Raw genomic sequence first — 23,136 nt, 5'->3', positions numbered from 1 at the left:
GCCTGGTGCTGTTTTGTATCGAATATAACATCAAATCATCTGCGAATCGTTACAGCCACGGCGATTATTCGTTTACATAATTATATGTTCACCAACAGATTGTTTAATTATATATTGCTTCACTTACCATGTCGTTTTGTTCAACGTCCTCTCCAGAGTGAAAACATACGGCAGGGCAGGAAATCAAGTTGAAAAATGTTTCTTCTGAAGAGTCTTCATAATGAACATGACATACCAAAGTTTTAAACGCAGTGTTCAAAGTAGAGCGTGAATAATATAAACATGAGAAATAGGGATCTAAGTCCATTGTAGTCTCGATTTTAAATGAATTCTAAACAACTTGTTGAAATTAATTTAACATGCACCGGTGCATTTGATAAGGTCAGCGTCGTCTGCTTCAATCCACAGTCTTGATTACGCGCAGGAAAAACTCGTGCAACGGAAGTGTTTCCCGATTGGCTAAACTCGTAACCATGACATCACGTGACTATTCTGGTGAACACCTGCATGAAATATACAACACTTCTAACCTGAGTTGACATTTGTTTATATAAATAATCTTAACCGACAAAGCCATTGGCGGTGGGGTTTGTCCAGCGAGGTTAAAGCGTTGACTCGTCACACCAATTCACCACATGGGCACACCATGTAGAGCCGATTTTGACGCCCCTCTCGTAATATGACTTGGATTTTGTTCCAAATTTCGCAAATGATTTTGCAATAATAAATGGTAATTTTTAGCGGTATTCATCAAAATAGAATGGAGATTGTAATACACTGGATGGTCGACCATGAGTTGCCAAACGCCTTAACATTTTAAAGCATTTTAAATCATAATGATTATGAAAAGAAACTTATCAAAGAAATATGAACAATATGTATAAAGTACCACACAAGAAAAAAACGTATTAACTGAGGATCAAAGGAGAGTATACCGAGTTTGTTTTTTATGTAATGGAAAATTATTGAAAGAACTGTTGTTAAATTTGATTAGTAATTTGATTAAACCATCACTCATTCCTGCAACGGTTTGTGAAAAGTAATATGTGGTTGAATAATTTTGTGTAAAAATATATTGGTTCGATGAAGACTGGGGTAGGAAATGAACTTGCAACCACATTACCCCTAACATGTTTGAAATGTTAAGCACAATTACTCTAAATTATGTCTTTTCCAAAATCGCGGCTGAGAAGACAACAATGCATGGATAACGAACTGTATTTTTCGCGATGAGTGAGTGAGTGAGTTTGATTTTACGCCGCTTTTAGCAATATTCCAGCAATATCACGGCGGGGGACACCAGAAATGGGCTTCACACATTGTAGCCATGTCGGGAATCGAACCCGGGTCTTCGGCGTGAGGAGCTAACGCTTTAACCACTAGGCTACCCGACCGCCCCGGATGATTGCTGAAGGGAACAACACTAAATTATTTTATGATTTACCCATTCCTTGATTGTGGGATTCTAAGGTAATTTTTTGGTACATATATATCTGTTTCCACCTTTAGAGCCACAGCATTACATTCATAAAGCAAAGAATTTAATCAAAGATTTCAGGGCATAATTTCATATAAATTTGAGCTCGGGTTCATCTCTTACTGGTAAACAACTCATTCATTAGACCTACATACTGTATTTGTTATGAAATTGGATTTTTTACCCCATGATATAAGGTATGTTAACATTTAGAACACACTGAACACAGGTTATGGGGTTCATCAGTCAATTGGGACAAAGTTTTAGGGGTGGTTGTTACAGATGATTTGCCCAAAACGTCAGGTCAGGAAGTCTAAATTTCCAAACAAAGATTTACAATTTCAAATATTTTTTATCAATTTTCAACAAGTTTTAATTATAGTTTCTTAAATAATATACACTCAGTTAAATAACCCTCTGATTTTAATCATTAATTATATAAATTATTAAACCTTTCTTATTTTTTATAAGTCTGTAAACGTTTGGGTTTTTTTTAAATCTGGCCTCATAATGGATGATAAATAGTTTACCTGCAAAGTTGCAATGCATTTTCTGTGAATGGTTGTCAGAACAAACCAAAAACCAATTATCTATTAAATAGATTTAGGCCAACTGCAGTTACTGGTTTCAAACACTCAGACCCATCAAGGGAGTGATCTATCGTTTTACTTTCAAATGGGGACGGTTTTGCTCGGCTGGTGCTGGTGTGACACACGGAATTCAGTTACTTATCCATAAACTATATTAAAAAAATCAGAGAAAATAACTTTTTCCCCAGTACGTTGCCACTCGGCAACCGACTTTGGAAACGCACTGGGGCGTCCCCCATTTTCGTGTTACTCAGAGCATATGCTCTCGTTATCGGCTGGTAATGTGTAATCTTGTTGAGACAACGTTTGGCGACAGATCGTATTTGTTTTTTGATATTGCCAAGTAGCACTGATCTGTAGCCTATATAGGTGGTGGGAATAGTTATACCTAATATAGTTGTTGGTTGGTAGGTTGGTTTATTGTTTAACACCGCACTCAGCAATATTCCAGCTATAAGACGGCGGTCTGTAAATAATCGAGTCTGGACCAGACAATCCAGTGATTAATATCATGATCATCGATCCACGCATGCAATTGGGATCGATGACATGGATCAACCAAGTCGGCGAGCCTGACCACCCGATCCCGTTATTCGCCTTTTACGACAAGCATAGTCGCCTTTTACGGCAAGCATGGGTTGCTGAAGACCTATTCTACCCCGGAATCTTCACAGGTCCCTAATATAGACATACAGTCAAGTCTCGTTAATCCGACATCGTTGGTTGCACATGATTGTGTCGGATTAACGAGTATGTCGGATTAACGAAATTAAGTGATTTGTGATCGAAAATCGGACGTCTTTACAACTTGCTTCATCTACTTAAAATAGTCTGTCAGTGCGTGTCAAAACACGGGGTTGTGTACTCGCGGTCAGATGACCACGGAGTACGCTGATCACTGTGTCGGATTAACGAGACTGATTAATAAGTGATTTCGGCAATTCGTGGCAAATTAGGTGTGTCGTAGTCGGAGTGCGAGAATGTCGGATTAACGGGACTAAATAGCACTGAATCAATCGGTTCCCATGATTTGTGTCGGATAAAGCCGAGTGTCGGATTAACGAGTGTCGGATTAACGAGACTTGACTGTACTTAGATTGACAATGCCGATACCGGCGATAGGGTTGATGCATGCACTTGGCTGATGCATGTCATCGTACCCCGACGGCGTGGGTCGTTGCTCATGATATCAATCATTGGTTCAGGTTCGATTATTTACAGACCGCCGTTATCTAGCTTGAATATTGCTGAGTGCGGCGTTAAACAACAAACTCACACAGTCACAGTACCGTCACATACCTATTCGGGGCGGTCGGGTAGCCTAGTGGTTTAAGCGTTAGCTCGTCACGCCGAAGACCCGGGTTCGATTCCCGACATGGGTACAATGTGTGAAGCCCATTTCTGGTGTCCCCCGCCGTGATATTGCTGGAATATTGCTAAAAGCGGCGTAAAACCATACTCACTCACATACTATTCAACACTGGTTGTACAATGCATTAATTGAATCTATACACGGAGAGTCTGATATTGACTGACTGGTTAAACAAACTCTCCTCAGAAAGCAGGCCATACACTTGCCATCTCAACCCAAAGGTTACGTACTATATTATATTACGTCACTGCTTGTTATAGGCGTGAAGGTTTGTCCTTATAACGAAGTTTTCTGTGGCTGAGGTAGTAAGTCGCCTGACTGAATTACAACAATATGATTATTTATACTCTAAACAAGCTATAATTAGGGGTACAGACACACGCGCTGTTATGTAATGTGTACTTGAGTTTAACATGTTGAGACGCGAGCGGCGATAACACCGTCACGGTGAGATAACATGGCTACGCCGCCTTTACTAATTTTGACTTAGTTACTTGTAGATTACGTTGATCGTAATTGTTAACTTATCGTACTTGCTACTCCAGGAATGTTTCGGCACATGATTATATTTGCTGGTATCATGACGACGCACTTGAGGGACCCGGGTTATGTAGGGGGCATGGTTGGCGTCGTCTAAGGCGCCGCTGTGCAGAGTTGCGTCCCTTGGGCACAGAAACCTATGATTGTTGGTTCGAATCCCGGTTCTCCCCGTTTATGTTTCTAGGTTTGTCAGCACCATACCCGTGCTCGTTGGTTTCACCGAAGTGGTAAACGTCTAAGACCTTCATCACTTCGGGCTTTCCTCCCACATAAGCTGACACGCCGTGATATAACTGGAATACTGTACTCACTCACTCACTCACTCACACGTGTGTCACACTGATATTACGTTTCGTTAAATCAGTATGACAATATAGTGATATCTTTAAGGGGTGAGTAATACACGTTACTTGTGTCCAGAGTAATGTGAGTACCAACTGTTAAATCAATATGCATCATAAGCTTAAATTTAAGTTAATTAGCAGACTCACAAAATGGGTTTTCAAAGATTAATATCAAACTTGAGCAGCCTTGTCCGCAACAGTATATTTACAAAGTACCAGAAATTTATCTTCTGCATTCCTACGGATTGCATTTATATATCGAATGTATATATTTAATATAGGATTCGAACCCATATACACCGGATCCTGATACAATTTAAGGGACCAAACTCTGCATCGCACATTGTAGTTCTAGGGAGGATTGAACCTTTGTGCTTTTTCGGGCAACTTTTACACATGTTTGCATTTAAACAAAAATATGTCAATTGTTTTGTCTTGATATAATTCATTATTGAATGCAAAGATTATTTATCCTTATTGGGAGATGTCAAACTAAGAAATTCGGAGTAGGCACGATGCTGGCTTGTCTGACCCACAGTCCCTGAACCATTTTCCCTTCCGCCCAGCCCGTACTGCAATGATAGTCCTAAATGAAACAAGTCTAGATTTTCCACGGGTTCATGTTTAGAAACTCCTACCCCACTGGGTCTCCTTTTCAGTTTAAATGAAGATGTTTGTTTCTATCTTATATTGTTTTCTAAATTATATATTTTCAGACAGTAAGTGTTAGTCTAGGTGTTGGCCAAAGAAGCCCAAGCTGCCTTCTGAGACGTCAATTCACTCGCTTGTGGCATTTTAAAATCTTACATGCATATTAAAAAGACCCGTGAAGATTCCGGGGTAGAATAGGTCTTCAGCAACCCATGCTTGCCGTAAAAGGCGACTATGCTTGTCGTAAAAGGCGATTATGCTTGTCGTAAAAGGCGACTAATGGGATCGGGTGGTCAGGCTCGCTGACTTGGTTGATGCATGTCATCGATCCCAATTGCGTGGATTGATGCTCATGATATCAATCACTGGATTGTCTGGTCCAGACTCAATTATTTACAGACCGCCGTCATATAGCTGGAATATTGCTGAGTGCGGCGTTAAACAACAAACCAACCAACCAAAAAATAAAGCATATTAAAAAAAACAAAGTAGACACAATTTATGGATATTTACTTTCGGTACACATCCTTATACCGTTGTGAAGGAGCTATACATAAACGTCCCCTTTACAGTAAATTAAGAAGTTGTTATCCATAAACTGTGTCTATTTTGTCACCCGCCAATTTCTAAGTAATGCCTATCACACAATTCATATTAACATATTAACTATTTGGATTTTATAACTACTTGATTAATTATAAATATTTTAATGCCAGCAGGCGTGTCTCAAAGTCGTTTAAAAAACAACCCACAATTTGCAAACTGATTTTACGTGATTTGTATCTGAGAATCTGATACAGTATTGTTAAACCAAAAATATACTGAATAAGTATATCGCGTTGTGGATTACTATTCATCCCCAGCTCGACAAACGTAAAGTATTATTATAACATAAGTCAATAACGCTAATGAAATACTGTAGAGTTGGTATTAACTAAAGAAGCATATTGCACAATATAACTTAACTAGCTCTCTTGCCACACAGTAGCTTTGCTATTATGTTTCTATAATTTTAGAACGCCTCCGTGGTCTAGTGGTAGAGCGTCCGCCCGGAGAGCGGAAGGTCCGGGGTTCGATCACCGGCCGCGTCATACCAAAAGACGTTAAAAGATGGTACTTGTAGTTACCCTGTCTGGCGCTCGGCATTAAGGGGCTAAAACAAGGACTGGTCGGCTCGGAGTCCGTATACTGCGTCTGAGGGGGGTATTCATGTTAAACTGCGGCATGGTATCTCAGTGGGCTAACACTATAAATCGGCATCAGTCCGGACTAGTACAAGCAGCCACACACACACGTGCATACACGTCGCTATATAAGTGCAATAATCTTAGACGCGACGTGAAACCCAATTTCACCCTACCTATAATTTTAACTGACTTCATTTGTACGTATATATATAGTCGGATCATAGGTTTTCGGACGGCCATGTGTATCGCGATTACTCGCGTTATAACTGGGGATGAAGCGTCGCTCTGACATTGTAAATACTCAGATGATTACTTGTTTTTAAGAGAAAGTTGTCTTTTAAAAGCGAATGAGATGTTTTCCAGGTGTTCGTGAGAGAGAAAACTGCGAATGTTTCTTAAGCGTCCGAAAACCCACAACACGGGGATATATATTGCATGTTCTACCACCCCGGCATTCACCTGATTAAGGGACAGAGTGAGAAATAGCCCTTAAACGTTGTGTGTGTATGTTAAATAAGTTATGATCCATAATAAACCGCTTTGTCATAATCTTCCTGGTGTGTATGGCTTCATTGACCGCATATGTTGAAACAGACTATAGATTAATATTGGATGGCAACGCAAACAAACTTGACAGGTACCCTGACGTCAATGGTCCAATCCACCAATCACACGGCTCGTTATAACAAGCTTAGGCTCACAGCATGGCGACGATTGTTGTATCAACAGATCCAAAACAACGTGGTGTCAATAGAGCATTTTGCATCCGTGCCAGACATTTAAACAATGAAGTTATGATTGTTATGTGCAATGAGGTGTTACGATGGGCAACTCCAGGCTCTAACCACTAGCATGCAGCGGATTTCGATGGGAACGTTTGCGAACAGACCGGACGAATGTTTTGACGTTTCACTGCGCATGAGAACACATCGTGTTCCTGCACGTCCGACCTGAAGGCTGGACAGATGACACATATGTGTCAATGGTGCTGTTTTTTTAATGGATAGTTTCTGATGAGAATTGATCGTCGAAGACTACATCTTCGTCGGTCATAATGTGAGGATTTGTCATTATGTGGTGACAATAAAGAAGTGAATATTGTTTTAGTGTCTCTCCGTCCAAATTGGCGCTCGCTACATGTGATACCCCAGATTTCCAGGTCTACTGGAAACTCCGTCCACTACAGTGATTCACAGGAATATACATCTATATAGCGTGTGATATATATATCTGTTTTGTTGTTTGTTTTTTGGAATTACCATGGCAACCACAACATTAACTCGACTGCCACAACCACCCCCTAAACTCACAGGGGGTAAGAGGGGGCCATCGCTCTCAAGCGATGAGGATGACACATTGGACAGTCCACGGAATTCTAGAAATCCAGTGAGTCCGCGACAGCTGCATCAAGGCTTGTCTCAACCCCTACTGAGCAGTGCTCCCCAAACAGTGTGCCCCCCCCAACTACCGTCCACCACGCCTCCCCGCCCCACAGACGTACCCTTGAGTCCGACAAGTCCGTCTATTTCGACCTATGGCTGCGAACATGACCATGATTATGAGAATGTGGCATCTCCCAACAGCAGCACAGCAAGTGGGCCGATATATGTGCGACCACCGGGGTTTAAACACCATGCTCAAGCCATTGAAGCTAAGTCTCGGCATAAGAAGAAGAAAACCACAACGCTGTTGTCATTACGTGATGGATTAAAAAAACGGGAGCAAACCCCCCCGAAGTATAAAGCTAGGAGAGGTACGTGTGGATTGACATTTTTAATTATTAATGATTAAAAAACTTTAACAGAAACAGAAAGTTCAAATTCATTGAGACAGGGTGAAACGATTGATACAACTATCAATGCATCACACTTTTCTTTAGTCCATTGGCAAATACACCTATGACACCTTCATATATTGATAATTGATATTGATACTATGAGTGACTACTGATAGTTTTGAGAGATGTACAACAATAAATATATTTATCACCACCCTTTGTAAATAATTTGCTGTTGAATATTAGAAAATTTTCATATTTACTATAATACATGATAATAGGAGCTACCTCTACCAATGAAATGGCAGCTGTGTTAGACTTACAGCATGTTGAATAAAGCAAAGAAATGTGCAACAGTGCTAATCACAGATTACGAATAAAGGATGGATTGAAACAAATTCAGCTTATTAGTTTCAAGTAATTTGTTGGGGCGGTGGGGTAGTGTAGTGGTTAAAGCATTCGCTTGTCCCGCCAAAGGGCCGGGTTTGATTCCCCACATGGGTACAATGTGTGAAGCCCATTTCTGGTGTCTCTCACAGTGATATTGCTGGAATATTGCTACAAGTGGTGTAAAACTATACTCACTGACTCAACTAATTTTGGAAATGACATAACTTGTCTAAAGAATTCAACTCCTGCAGTCTGTGCCAGAAAGTTTTGAGTCTACAAGCCCGAGCTTGGCTCTCACCATCATTCTTAGTTAATTGTAGTGTTGTATGGTCTATTATCAACTGGGGGCACGGGTGGCCCAGTCTTCTAAGGCGCCGCGATTCGCTGTGCAGAGTTGCGTACCTTGGGCACGCCAGAAACCTATGATTGTGGGTTCGAATCCCGGTTCGCCCCGATTATGTTTCTAGGTTTGTCAGCACCATACCCGTGCTCGTGGGTTTCACCGAAGTGGTAAACGTCTGAGACCTGCATCATTTCGGGCTTTCCTCCCACATTAAGCTGACACGCCGCGATATAACTGGAATACTGTTAAAAGCGGCGTAAAACCCAACTCACTCACTCACTCACTCATTGGATTACTGTGTGATATAACTTGGATACTGTTCAATGTGGCGTTACACCAAGCTAACTCACTCAGTGCAATAACATTACTAACACCACTGTGTCACTTGACCATGGCTCAATGTTCTGTTGATTTTGTAGGGTTACACAAAAAGAATTGGTATTGATTAAAATAATTAATTAATCTCATTTGAATAACATAATTAATGGTCAGTACCGTTGAAGGAACATTCATATTCTGTGTATTTTCATTTGTTAAAAACATCTACATAGAGGTGGTAAAAGAATCAAGCCAAATTGTTTGACAAGGTTGACAATGAATGGCTAGAAGACACTAGCATCCTTCATTTGGACTGGCCGGGCAAAGTTTGCCCCAGATCCCCCTATTGTGGGATGTCAGATCTTCAAGCAGGATTTAATATATGTTTAATAAGATTGGTCCATTAGTCACAGATTTGACTCCCAGATTCAGCTGATTATCATTCTTGCACTGTCAGCACCATATACTCCTGCTTGTTAGTTCTACCAAAGTCGGGGGCACGGGTGGCCCAGTCGTCTAAAGCGCAGCGATTCGTTGTGCAGAGTTGCGTCCCTTGGGCACGCCAGAAACCTATGATTGTGGGTTCGAATCCCGGTTCGCCCCAATTATGTTTCTAGGTTTGTCAGCAACATACCCGTACTCGTGGGTTTCACCGAAGTGGTAAACGTCTGAGACCTGCATCACTTCGGGCTTTCCTCCCACATTAAGCTGACACGCCGTGATATAACTGGAATAATGTTAAAAGCGGCGTTAAACCCAACTCACTCACTCTACCAAAGTCATAACAATCATCTATTATCGGGGTCTTCATGGGCTGTCCTCCAACAGCAAGATGATGCAGTGTGATAAATAGAGGCTCTTACCCACACGTTTTGATGATATATGATCCATCGGCATGACTCACTTAAAGTCCCATAGATCATGAGTCCATAAAAGTCATATATCAGCATGACTCACTTAAAGTCCCATAGATCATGAGTCCATAAAAGTCATATATCGGCATGACTCAGTAAAAGTCCCATAGATCATGAGTCCATAAAAGTCATATATCAGCATGACTCAGTAAAAGTCCCATAGATCATGAGTCCATAAAAGTCATATATCAGCATGACTCACTTAAAGTCCCATAGATCATGAGTCCATAAAAGTCATATATCAGCATGACTCACTTAAAGTCCCATAGATCATGAGTCCATAAAAGTCATATATCAGCATGACTCACTTAAAGTCCCATAGATCATGAGTCCATAAATGTCATATATCAGCATGACTCACTTAAAGTCCCATAGATCATGAGTCCATAAAATTCATATATTAACTTGACTTAGTAAAAGTCCCATAGATCATGAGTCCATAAAAGTCATATATCAGCATGACTCACTTAAAGTCCCATAGATCATGAGTCCATAAAAGTCATATATCGGCATGACTCAGTAAAAGTCCCATAGATCATGAGTCCATAAAAGTCATATATCAGCATGACTCACTTAAAGTCCCATAGATCATGAGTCCATAAAAGTCATATATCGGCATGACTCAGTAAAAGTCCCATAGATCATGAGTCCATAAAAGTCATATATCAGCATGACTCACTTAAAGTCCCATAGATCATGAGTCCATAAAAGTCATATATCGGCATGACTCAGTAAAAGTCCCATAGATCATGAGTCCATAAAAGTCATATATCAGCATGACTCACTTAAAGTCCCATAGATCATGAGTCCATAAAAGTCATATATCGGCATGACTCAGTAAAAGTCCCATAGATCATGAGTCCATAAAAGTCATATATTAACTTGACTTAGTAAAAGTCCCATAGATCATGAGTCCATAAAAGTCATATATCAGCATGACTCAGTAAAAATCCCATAGATCATGAGTCCATAAAAGTCATATATCGGCATGACTCAGTAAAAGTCCCATAGATCATGAGTCCATAAAAGTCATATGTCAGCATGACTCAATAAAAGTCCCATAGATCATGAGTCCATAAAAGTCATATATCGGCATGACTCAGTAAAAGTCCCATAGATCATGAGTCCATAAAAGTCATATATCAGCATGACTCACTTAAAGTCCCATAGATCATGAGTCCATAAAAGTCATATATCAGCATGACTCAGTAAAAGTCCCATTGATCATGAGTCCATAAAAGTCATATATCAGCATGACTCACTTAAAGTCCCATAGATCATGAGTCCATAAAAGTCATATATCGGCATGACTCACTTAAAGTCCCATAGATCATGAGTCCATAAAAGTCATATATCGGCATGACTCAGTAAAAGTCCCATAGATCATGTTTCCATAAAAGTCATATATCAGCATGACTCAGTAAAAGTCCCATAGATCATGAGTCCATAAAAGTCATATATCAGCATGACTCACTTAAAGTCCCATAGATCATCAGTCAATAAAAGTCATAATATCAGCATGACTCAGTAAAAGTCCCATAGATCATGAGTCCATAAAAGTCATATATCGGCATGACTCAGTAAAAGTCCCATAGATCATGAGTCCATAAAAGTCATATGTCAGCATGACTCACTTAAAGTCCCATAGATCATGAGTCCATAAAAGTCATATATCAGCATGACTCACTTAAAGTCCCATAGATCATGAGTCCATAAAAGTCATATATCAGCATGACTCACTTAAAGTCCCATAGATCATGAGTCCATAAAAGTCATATATCAGCATGACTCACTTAAAGTCCCATAGATCATGAGTCCATAAAAGTCATATATCGGCATGACTCAGTAAAAGTCCCATAGATCATGAGTCCATAAAAGTCATAATATCAGCATGACTCACTTAAAGTCCCATAGATCATGAGTCCATAAAAGTCATATATCAGCATGACTCACTTAAAGTCCCATAGATCATGAGTCCATAAAAGTCATATATCAGCATGACTCACTTAAAGTCCCATAGATCATGAGTCCATAAAAGTCATATATCAGCATGACTCAATAAAAGTCCCATAGATCATGAGTCCATAAAAGTCATATATCGGCATGACTCACTTAATGTCCCATAGATCATGAGTCCATAAAAGTCATATATCGGCATGACTCAGTAAAAGTCCCATAGATCATGAGTCCATAAAAGTCATATATCAGCATGACTCACTTAAAGTCCCATAGATCATGAGTCCATAAAAGTCATATATCGGCATGACTCAGTAAAAGTCCCTTAGATCATGAGTCCATAAAAGTCATATATCAGCATGACTCAGTAAAAGTCCCATAGATCATGAGTCCATAAAAGTCATATATCAGCATGACTCACTTAAAGTCCCATAGATCATGAGTCCATAAAAGTCATATATCAGCATGACTTACTTAAAGTCCCATAGATCATGAGTCCATAAAAGTCATATATCAGCATGACTTACTTAAAGTCCCACAGATCATGAGTCCATAAAAGTCATATATCGGCATGACTCAGTAAAAGTCCCATAGATCATGAGTCCATAAAAGTCATATATCGGCATGACTCAGTAAAAGTCCCATAGATCATGAGTCCATAAAAGTCATATATCAGCATGACTCAGTAGGGATGGCTATGGACATAGATCATAGAGATCGATAATTGCTAACTAAATATCGATCAATTATCGATAAAAATCGGAGAAGCATCCATAAGCAAAATGTGCTAGAAAGTCCCGAAAGAAATCAACATATTTCACGCCACTGGTGCGCATTTATGCATAGATTACTTTGTGGACATTTGAGATATAACAAAAACTTTTGGTTCATGTCTTCAACAAATGACATGATTGACAATAACAAGTCTATTTTGGTAGATCTAACTTCATTACAATAGTTTAAGTAAGTTATTATCCATGACAACAATTTCATATCGATAATCATTAATATTTCTTCCCATCGACGATAATTCCAATTATCAATCTTTTCAGCCGGGCCTAATCAGCATGAGTTGATAAAACCGTATATTTGATAAAGTCATATATCAGCATGAGATGATAAAACCATATATTTGATAAAAGTCATATATTAGCATAAGTTGGTAATAGGCTAAAATTTGTGATGTGTGTTTTAGAACTCGATGTTGTTGGGGTCACTGCATGTTTTTAAGGGTGAAACAAGGGGGAACAAGGCTTTAGCCAACAGGCAATATTTCAAGCAAGTTTGATTCAAGTTGTTTAGAACCCTGTTTGTTAGTTGTTATTTTGTTTGTTACCGTATTTTCTTGAGTATAGTGCGCACCCATGTATAATGCGCACCCCCCTCTAGCGGGTTCAATATTTTGGAAAAAAAGAAATTTGAATATAATGCGCAGAAAAAATTTACACCGTACCCTTTCAGCGAAGTCCGGCAAACGAACGGGTGCTGAGAAACTTCGTCAGTACAAATTTGAAATTTGAGATAAAAAATCACCAGACATGTTTATTTACCGTTTAAATAGTATTTATTGTTCTGCTAGGCATTGTTTTATATCTAGGGATTAAGATTACCTTGTGTATTTTCTCGTAAACTAAGCCGGAAACAGCAATCAGCTGTACACACGTTTTCTTGGAATCGACCGGTCAAGACACACCCAATGATATAACTTTATAGGATTTTTAATGCAAGGATCGGCAACAATTGTATCTGAAACTATTTTTTTTATCAGGAATAATATATTCCATTATTTTCTTAATTATATGCAGCCTTTACTAAACATATTTAAAATAATAATAACCCTGATTATTTTGCGTACTTCAGTATGGATTTGTTGACATGGTATTTCCGGTGTTACGTGCTCACGGTAATGTCTTTCCATGGGGGAAAAAAACATCCAAACTCATAATTCATGTATAATGCGCACCCCTTTCTACACAGCTGTGTTTTTTCGAAAAAAAAGTGCGCACTATACTAAAGAAAATACGGTATATATTATAAGTCTCGCCTCCAGCTCGTGGTATCAAACCTAACATGGGACGCATAAAAGGACATGTACCCCTTGTGATGTTTTACTAGAATTTATCTTACCAACATGTTTTAATATGACATTGTAGAAGAACTAAAACAAATTCAAAATTGATAGAAAACAGCTGTTCTATTGAGCTGAGGTATACTTTTGCTATGTCACGTGACTTTCATTGACTCGGAAAAGGCATGCGGTTTTTTGCTTCAAAGCAGGGTATGAGGGATTTATTTTCCCTATGAGAAATCCAAGTGCAGCCTGACTTGTTCATGGCGGGGTATAAGGGATTTATTCTTCATTGAGAAATTTATTTCCCTCCTAAGCAGGATACACGTGAACCAATCAGATCTCATCATCCTGACATGGAGGTATGATAACAAGCTTTTCATCGTGTCTGCTGTAATAACACAGAAACAATGCCTCCGTTCAACACAAGTCTCTAATTATGACGTCTTATAGTGCCTCAGAGAATCTGGGCGAGACGATGTTATTGCCTATTAAAGTTTTATTAAGGTATTTTATAGAGTCATGGTGAAAATTATGGTTTGAATGTGAACCATTGGATTTATACCAAGTCATCAGTCCTTGAACTTGAAAATTCAACCTACTGAAAATAAACCCATGATTTGTTTAATTTTGAGTCTCAACTCTTGATTGGGAGACCTGTAGATTTTTTACATTTCAAAATTCAAAACCTGCTATCTTATTTAATTTCAATTGAAAATTGCTTAGAAATATCAAATCTGCATTTAAAACATATAAACTGACAAAAATCCTTCCCACCTCCTTGCTTATATAAACAATCTGAAAAAAAATCAATTGAACATGACATACTGAACCGAGAATGTGACACCAAGACTAAAAATATTTTTATATAATTTATATTTCTTTTGTGTGAAACACAGGTAGAAAATGAGCTATTTGACCTCAGCTGGATAAAACAAATCCTTTATGATATGGGATAAGTGGTGGTGGTTACCCTTGAAGCTATTCTCTGCCACGGAGAGCCATAAACCCAGGTATAAGTAGCCGCATGCTGTAGGCCGTCATGACACACATCCTGCTAAATACCTGCTAATCTGTCAATCAATGACATTACATGGTCGTCTATTGCCAGTGTTTGGATAGCTCAGCATCAGTGTCTGTCCAGCGTTTTGTTGCTAATTGCAGGCTTTTGGAAATCGATGATATCATGTGTTGTTGTACCATGATAGACAATCTCAGGCGGTTTTCTTATCACTTGTTGAGATTATGATAAGGTCATAACCGAATGTATTTTAATTTTACCAAGATGTTTCTAAATTAAAAAATGCAAGGATGTATCTAGAAATTTTGGAATCTATCTAGCAATGCTAAAATTTATTTGGAAAAGCTGTAATCTATTGAGAAATTCTCTGGTCTATCTAGAAATGCCATGATCTGTCTAGAAATGCACGGATCTATCTAGAAATACTGGGATCTGTCTAGAAATGCAGGGATCTAGCTATTAATGCAGGGATCTATCTATAAATACAGGGATCTATCTATAAATGCAGGGATCTATCTATAAATGCAGGGATCTATCTATAAATGCAGGGATCTATCTATAAATGCAGGGATCTATCTATAAATGCAGGGATCTAGCTATTAATGCAGGGATCTATCTATAAATGCAGGGATCTATCTATAAATGCAGGGATCTATCTATAAATGCAGGGATCTATCTATAAATGCAGGGATCTATCTATAAATACAGGGATCTATCTATAAATGCAGGGATCTATCTATAAATGCAGGGATCTATCTATAAATGCAGGGATCTATCTATAAATACAGGGATCTATCTATAAATGCAGGGATCTATCTATAAATACAGGGATCTATCTATAAATGCAGGGATCTATCTGTAAATGCAGGGATCTATCTTTAAATGCAGGGATCTGTCTAGAAATGCCATGATCTGTCTAGAAAATGCAGGGATCTATCTAGAAATGCAGGGATCTATCTTGAAATACTGGAATCTGTCTAGAAATGCAGGGATCTATCTATAAATGCAGGGATCTATCTATAAATGCAGGGATCTAGCTATTAATGCAGGGATCTATCTATAAATACAGGGATCTATCTATAAATGCAGGGATCTATCTATAAATACAGGGATCTATCTATAAATGCAGGGATCTATCTATAAATGCAGGGATCTATCTATAAATGCAGGGATCTATCTATAAATACAGGGATCTATCTATAAATGCAGGGATCTATCTATAAATACAGGGATCTATCTATAAATGCAGGGATCTATCTATAAATGCAGGGATCTATCTATAAATGCAGGGATCTATCTATAAATGCAGGGATCTATCTATAAATGCAGGGATCTATCTATAAATACAGGGATCTATCTATAAATGCAGAGATCTATCTATAAATGCAGGGATCTATCTTTAAATGCAGGGATCTGTCTAGAAATGCCATGATCTGTCTAGAAAATGCAGGGATCTATCTAGAAATACTGGGATCTGTCTAGAAATGCAGGGATCTATCTAGAAATACTGGAATCTGTCTAGAAATGCAGGGATCTATCTAGAAATGCAGGGATCTATCTAGAAATGCAGGGATCTATCTAGAAATGCAGGGATCTATCTATAAATGCAGGGATCTATCTTTAAATGCAGGGATCTGTCTAGAAATGCCATGATCTGTCTAGAAAATGCAGGGATCTATCTAGAAATACTGGGATCTGTCTAGAAATGCAGGGATCTATCTAGAAATACTGGAATCTGTCTAGAAATGCAGGGATCTGTCTAGAAATGCAGGGATCTATCTAGAAATGCAGGGATCTATCTAGAAATGCAGGGAACTGTCTAGAAATGCAGGGCTCTATCAAGACCTAATTCGACATGGCTGGTTGCATATGATTATGTCGGATTAACGAGTATGTCAGATAAACGAAATTAAGTAGTATCAACATTCGTTATCCAAAATCGGACAACTACACGATAGATAAGGATACAAACACTTAATAAAAATATAAAAATGAAATATTCATATTGTTATGTTACATTGTTAGCGGAATATGTTTTCTAATCATGCAACCGCTAAAAGCTCAACACAAAACAACTGTTCCTAACTGTATGACGTATTCAAAATACTTTTAAAAGCATAGTCTGGAATGGAAGTCGCCAGTTTGAAATTGGTACCGCAAAGCTTAGAAAGCTGCTTTCTAAGTGGCTAACGTTGACTTCCTGTTAGTCATTTCATTGGTCGGTCATAGTTCGCGAAAAGTTGTTCTGACGTGACCTGTAATGGGATGTCCTCGTATCTTGATCTAATTTTAATGAGACTGAGGTTATCTTAGCATGTGATTAATCCTGTTTTCTTTATTTAAAACATTTATTGTAAATTTTAAACAAGTTTATCTCAGCAGCCATTGTAATATGCAGCCACCAGCCAACTCGTCTCGCATCAAAACACGGGCTGTGTACTCGCAGGCAGATGACCACGGAGTACGCTGACCACTGTGTCAGATTAACGAGACTGATTAATGAGTTGTTTCGGTAATTTGTTGCAAATTAGGTGTGTCGGAGTCGGAGTGCGAGACTGACGGATTAACGGGTCTAAATAGCACTGACTTAATCAGTTCCCATCATAAGTGTCGGATAAAGCCGATTGTCGGATTAACGAGTGTCAGATTAACAAGACTTGACTGTTTCTAGAAATACTGGGATCTATCCATAAATGAAAGAATCTCTCCAGAAACGCAAGGATCTATCTAGAAATATTGGAAGCTATCTAAAAATATTACGATCTATCTAGAAATACCTTTTAAAATAGTTTTGTGACAAGATATTATGTTGTTCCTTAGTGAGGCTAGGTAAATCCCCCAAATATGTCAGTATGTGGTGTGGAGAGGGGTGGATAGCTTCAGTGCTGGGACAACCACAACCATGACCCTTGATCAATGACCTTCGTCACTCCAGCTGACATGTCGCGATATAACTGAAATACTGTCCACTGAGGTGTACCCAAATTCCATTGCCATCATGGCTTTTATTCCTCCATTGACATGCAAAGCGTTTACCATTGTGAAGGACTTATCTAGACCGGGTCAAAGGCCGATGCCTGGCCTCATGTTTCCTGTCCCGGCCCGCAAAGATCAGGCAAAATTCCCCAATGGGAATGAAACTAATCCCGATTCATGTTAATATAAAGTCATGACTAATGTCATGCATGGTCAAGGTGACTTGTACTTCACTGATAAAGGACGAGTAAGGAGAAGGAGGTTTCAATGGTTATTTTTACATTATTGGAAATACAATGTGTAAATACCTCTTAAATTAGGTAAATATGAACTTTAAAAATATCCCCTGTTTTTATCCCCCGCCCGTTTCTATATTCCTCGCCAACTTTGTTAGAAACGGGCTCCGTCCGTCCATCCGTCCGTCACGTTTCGTTTCGGGAGCATAACTCAGAAACCGTTCAATATTTTTTCATGAAACTTTGCAGGTCTGTCAGGTACATGCTGAACTGGTGGAACTTTTGCTATTTAGAAATTTTTGAAATTTTTATTTTTTTACGTTTTCATGGCAATAAGATGGACTTAGGTTCAAAACTCTTCTTTTCTTTACAATTTCCATGACAAGTTAAAAAAGGTTAGGGTTTGTTTAGATTTAATTAAATTCTGCAACAGGGGCGGAGAATATAGCCACGTTAGTGCCAAACTCTTGTTCCATTTTACTGTGCTGTGCGCACCTAGGGTGAAAGCCAAGATAAATCCCTGCGTGCCGTGATGTAATTGAAACACTGTTCAGTGCGGTGTAGGTCATTGGTTTCACTGCCTTCTTTATAAGTGCCACTTTGACACGCAGTCGTAATTTATATTACATACAACACTTCCTTGTAGAGAGCCTGACCCACTGGCAGTGAGATATTACATGTTTGGATGCTAGACTAATATACCTGACTGTAATTGTTGGCTATATATTTTTCCATTATTATGAAATATTCTGCTATTTGTTTGTCTTGGAACTTATTCATGCATAAAAGATTGTGTCATGTGTACAGTTGGTTGGTTGGTTGTAGGGCTGGGACGAGTCCAAATTTACTACCTGGGTACCCACCCCCCTATTACCTGACCCTACCGGGTACCCACTGTAGGTCTCAAGAGATACAAAATGTCTGATTGTGAATTCTTTTTTACCACAGCACATGCAATACATGTGTTAAATGATCTGGTCATGCATACACTGAAGTTGACTTAATTATATCTTTATTCAACCATATGAAAAGTCAGAAGGAATGGGTGCATAGTCAGAAAGAAATGTGAACATTAGTGACTTGTAGTGTAGCCATAGAGTTCTAGATAATGTTTGTAACTAAACTATATATCACTTGACTTAACATGGGTACTGGTAGTCCTGTGGGTACCCTGGTCCTACCCAAGTTACCCGTCCCACCCCCGGTTCATTGTTTGTTTTTTTAACGCCGCACTCAGCAATATTCCAGCTATATGACGGCGGTCTGTAAATAATCGAGTCTTGACCAGACGATCCAGTGATTGATATCATGAACATCGATCCATGCAATTGGGATCACTGACATGCATCAACCAAGTCAGCGTGCCTGACCACCTGATCCCGTTAGTCGCCTCTTACGACAAGCATAGTCGCCTTTTATGGCAAGCATGGGTTGGTGAAGACCTATTCTACCCCAGATCTTCACTTGTCGTCATGTGTTCAGTGGTTGATATTGGTGTTCCTTGTTAAGGCGCCAATGTTAAGAGTTGAAAGTTTAAGGGCTCAGTTTGATTCAAATAATATAGAAGCAACACTGAGGGAACCACGACCCCCTATTATTCCAAACACTGCGTGCAAATTACTTACGGATTAGTCTTGAAGTTGGTCAGAGCACTTGTTTGAGCTGGGTGTCTGATATATTGAATACAGTACTGTTCTTAAGACACAGAATCTGTTTGTATTGCCAAATTTTTTTATTAACTGACCATTCTCTCGGAAGTTTCTGCTTTGAAAAGATTTTTGTGAAAATGGGTCAAAGGTCAAGGTCAGCTTTAGTTTTTGGTAAAACATGGTTATATCATTGTCAGTTTCTGAGACAAAGTTGCCTCGATAAGCATGAAACTTCATATTTGTACATATCTTTACAATCTCTACCGCAGGAAATGCTTGTTAATGTCCGTCAAAGGTCAAGATCGTCTCTTGAGGTTATTGTAAAACATGGTTGTATCATTCATTGCCAGTTGTACACTTGTACAATCCTGAAACTTGGATGATTGTTGGACCGTAAGAAGTTGGCTTGATTAAGGTCAAGGTCAAGGTCTGGAAGTGATGTCCAAGGTGTCAGGTAGCATTGTAAGACTGAATAATACCGTATTCGACGTAATAAGCTCCCAGGGCGATATTTTTTTATATATTGGCAAGTGAACAATCCCAATTAGCACCTCTTCCAACTGATCAATGTACACAAGACTTATTTGATTGCGTATGATGCACACTCCTGTGTTATATGCACCCTTAATTATGGGCAATTTAATTCTGGAAAAATATATCTGTTTTATATAAACATTTCAGGTTGTCAGCTTAAACCACAAAATGTATCTTTCAACTCTGTTTTTTCCATCAAAATAAAATTCTAATAAGAGCCCCCTATTCCTAATTTTGAGAGCGCCCTGGGCGCTTATTACGTCGAATACAGTAACTGTATTAGCCAAGGCATACAGCCGTGTTACAAATTGGCACTAGTCCTGTAGTCCTTGCCAAACTGCCCAATAGTTAAGGTGTCATAAGGACTTTGCCATTTTTAAGGGTTTTGCTATATGATATCATTATAAGGACTACTGGACTAAAAATGTTAGTTTCTACAGCGGTATAAGGTTGCATTTTTCATCCACTACAGCCAGATGAAGATGGAGTGAGTGAGTTGGGTTTAACGCCGATTTTAACAGTATTCCAGTTATATCACGGCGTGTCAGCTTAATGTGGGAGGAAAGCCCCAAGTGATGCAGGTCTCAGATGTTTACCATTTCGGTGAAACCCACAAGCACGGGTATGGTGCTGACAAATCTAGAAACATCATCAGGGTGAACCGGGATTCGAACCCATGATCATATAGTTCTGGCGTGCCCAAGGGACGCAACTCTGCATAACGAATTGCATAACCTTAGACGACTGGGCCACCCATCCCCCTGCCAGATTAAGAAGAAAAAGTTTACAATAAATTTGCCAAAATCAGTTCAATTTTTAATATAATCACATCAGTTTTATTTTTGGTTGGTATAACTTTGGAATTAGATGATTCAGATGATAAACAGTTTTCTTCAGTATATAAACATAGGAAAGTAAGACGCAGATGGATGAATAATTGAGTTGCCACGTTTGGGCGTGGCTTGATTAGTTGTAGATGTTGCCACCTACAATGCAGTCACTACCGTAGCAGCTGATGTAGGATGTATTGATCCCGACTTAAAACACTTACAGGAATGTCACTGGCTAATGATTAATTCTGTCCATAACGAGCTGTGGTATGCAACATTACATCCCAGTTGAGTTGTCTCCCTTTGAGCTGGCTCGTTTTGCATGATGCTAGTATAAAAAAAGCCGTTGAACATTCTTACCAAGCACTTGTCTCCAAATGGCGATTATATTATCATGCTATCCTTAGCCTTGGGATATTCTACAAAAAAATCACTACTACCCGTTTTGTGTTGATAAAGATAACTTGAATGCAATAGATCTGCTGGTCCGGGAACAAATATAATGCGCCTTTGAGCAGATATTAATACCTGGATATCTGTGGTATATAAATGTTTAATACAATACAATACAACTATAAAGACAGTGGTGTTGTGTTCGGAAAGGAATTTCTATTGGGACGTATTGAGGTCACATGTTACTTTAGGTCTGCCAGCCTTTGGGTATAGGTCCATGGCTTCCTTTAATTCCCCACTGAAGTATACAACTTCAGCATGGACTCTCCTAGTTTCTGTTTATTTTACATGATCTTAATGTGTATCTGGTCCTGTTGTGTTAGAATGGTGTATTTAAAGGGACAGGACGTCGACCGTTCTGAAGCTTTGTTTGTAAACAGTAGCTGATAACCCTCGGTCTAACACTCCTCTTTTTCCATTTCGGCTCCAGTGACCACACCGCAGCACAGGTGAAGGCTTATCACGTGACCAGACTTTCCTCTTGTTTGTTATATGCTTGTCATACGAGGCGACTAACTGGATCGGGTGTTTTCCACAGACATCAGGCTCAGTCATGGGGGGCGGTCGGGTAGCCTAGTGGTTAAAGCGTTAGCTCGTCATGCTGAAGACCCGGGTTCAATTCCCGACATGGGTACAATGTGTGAAGCCCATTTCTGGTGTCCCCCACCGTGATATTGTTGGAATATTGCTAAAAGCGGCGTAAAACCATACTCACTCACTCAGGCTGTCATGCTGTGATTATGGTGGTATGACTGAAATATTGTTGAAAGTGGTGTTAAATCATACTCCAACAGGGACCCTGACACTACAATCTACTAAATATCATGCACAGACAATTTGGAGATATGCTTTTTTTGGTCGTTGCTGAAAAAATATTCAGTATTGCAATATGTTTATCACTGGCAGTGTTGACACAGACGGGTGTATATGGCAGTATATTGCAATACATTTATCACTGGCAGTGTAAACACAGACGGGTGTATATGGCAGTATATTGCAATACATTTATCACTGGCAGTGTTAACACAGACGTGTGTATATGGCATTTTATTGTAATACGTTTATCACTGGCAGTGTTAACACAGATGTGTGTATATGCCAGTATATTGCAATATGTTTATCTCTAGCAGTGTAAACACAGATGTGTGTATATGGCAGTATATTGCAATACGTTTATCACTGGCAGTGTTGACACAGACGTGTGTATATGGCAGTATATTGCAATACGTTTATCACTGACAGTGTTAACACAGACGGTTGAAATGTCAGGTTACTGCGACTTCGGTCTGATGGCGATTAAATATTCATCTGGAGTTGACATTTATAGACGACATCTATTGATTACTGGGTGATGGCCTTGTCTTAGCGGGGACAGTCATGTCTCAGTGTACTCTTGTGGAGACAGGTCATTCATGTACACATTGTACAGGCAGGTGTCTGCTGAAGATCATGCATTGTACATGCAGGTGTGTGCTGAAGATCATGCATTGTACATGCAGGTGTCTGCTGA

The 23,136-nt window shown here is 39.2% G+C and overlaps 1 protein-coding gene across 1 annotated transcript in view; it reads left to right on the top strand.

The window, feature by feature from the left end:
- Nucleotides 1–6,863: 6,863 nt before the first annotated feature.
- Nucleotides 6,864–23,136, top strand: part of LOC124149582 — a 35,398-nt gene continuing 19,125 nt past the window's right edge. Inside the window, exon 1 of the mRNA XM_046521265.2 lies at nucleotides 6,864–7,914. Within this exon, the coding sequence (XP_046377221.1) occupies nucleotides 7,422–7,914 (493 nt within the window). The 5' untranslated portion in view covers nucleotides 6,864–7,421. The remainder of the gene's footprint in view (nucleotides 7,915–23,136) is intronic.

The sequence above is a fragment of the Haliotis rufescens genome, unplaced genomic scaffold (assembly GCF_023055435.1).
Source record: "Haliotis rufescens isolate VD_foot unplaced genomic scaffold, xgHalRufe1.0.p SCAF_58, whole genome shotgun sequence".
NCBI lineage: Eukaryota > Metazoa > Mollusca > Gastropoda > Lepetellida > Haliotidae > Haliotis > Haliotis rufescens.
Note: the sequence above shows the minus strand (reverse complement) of the source record. Positions and strands in the feature narration are given on the sequence as shown.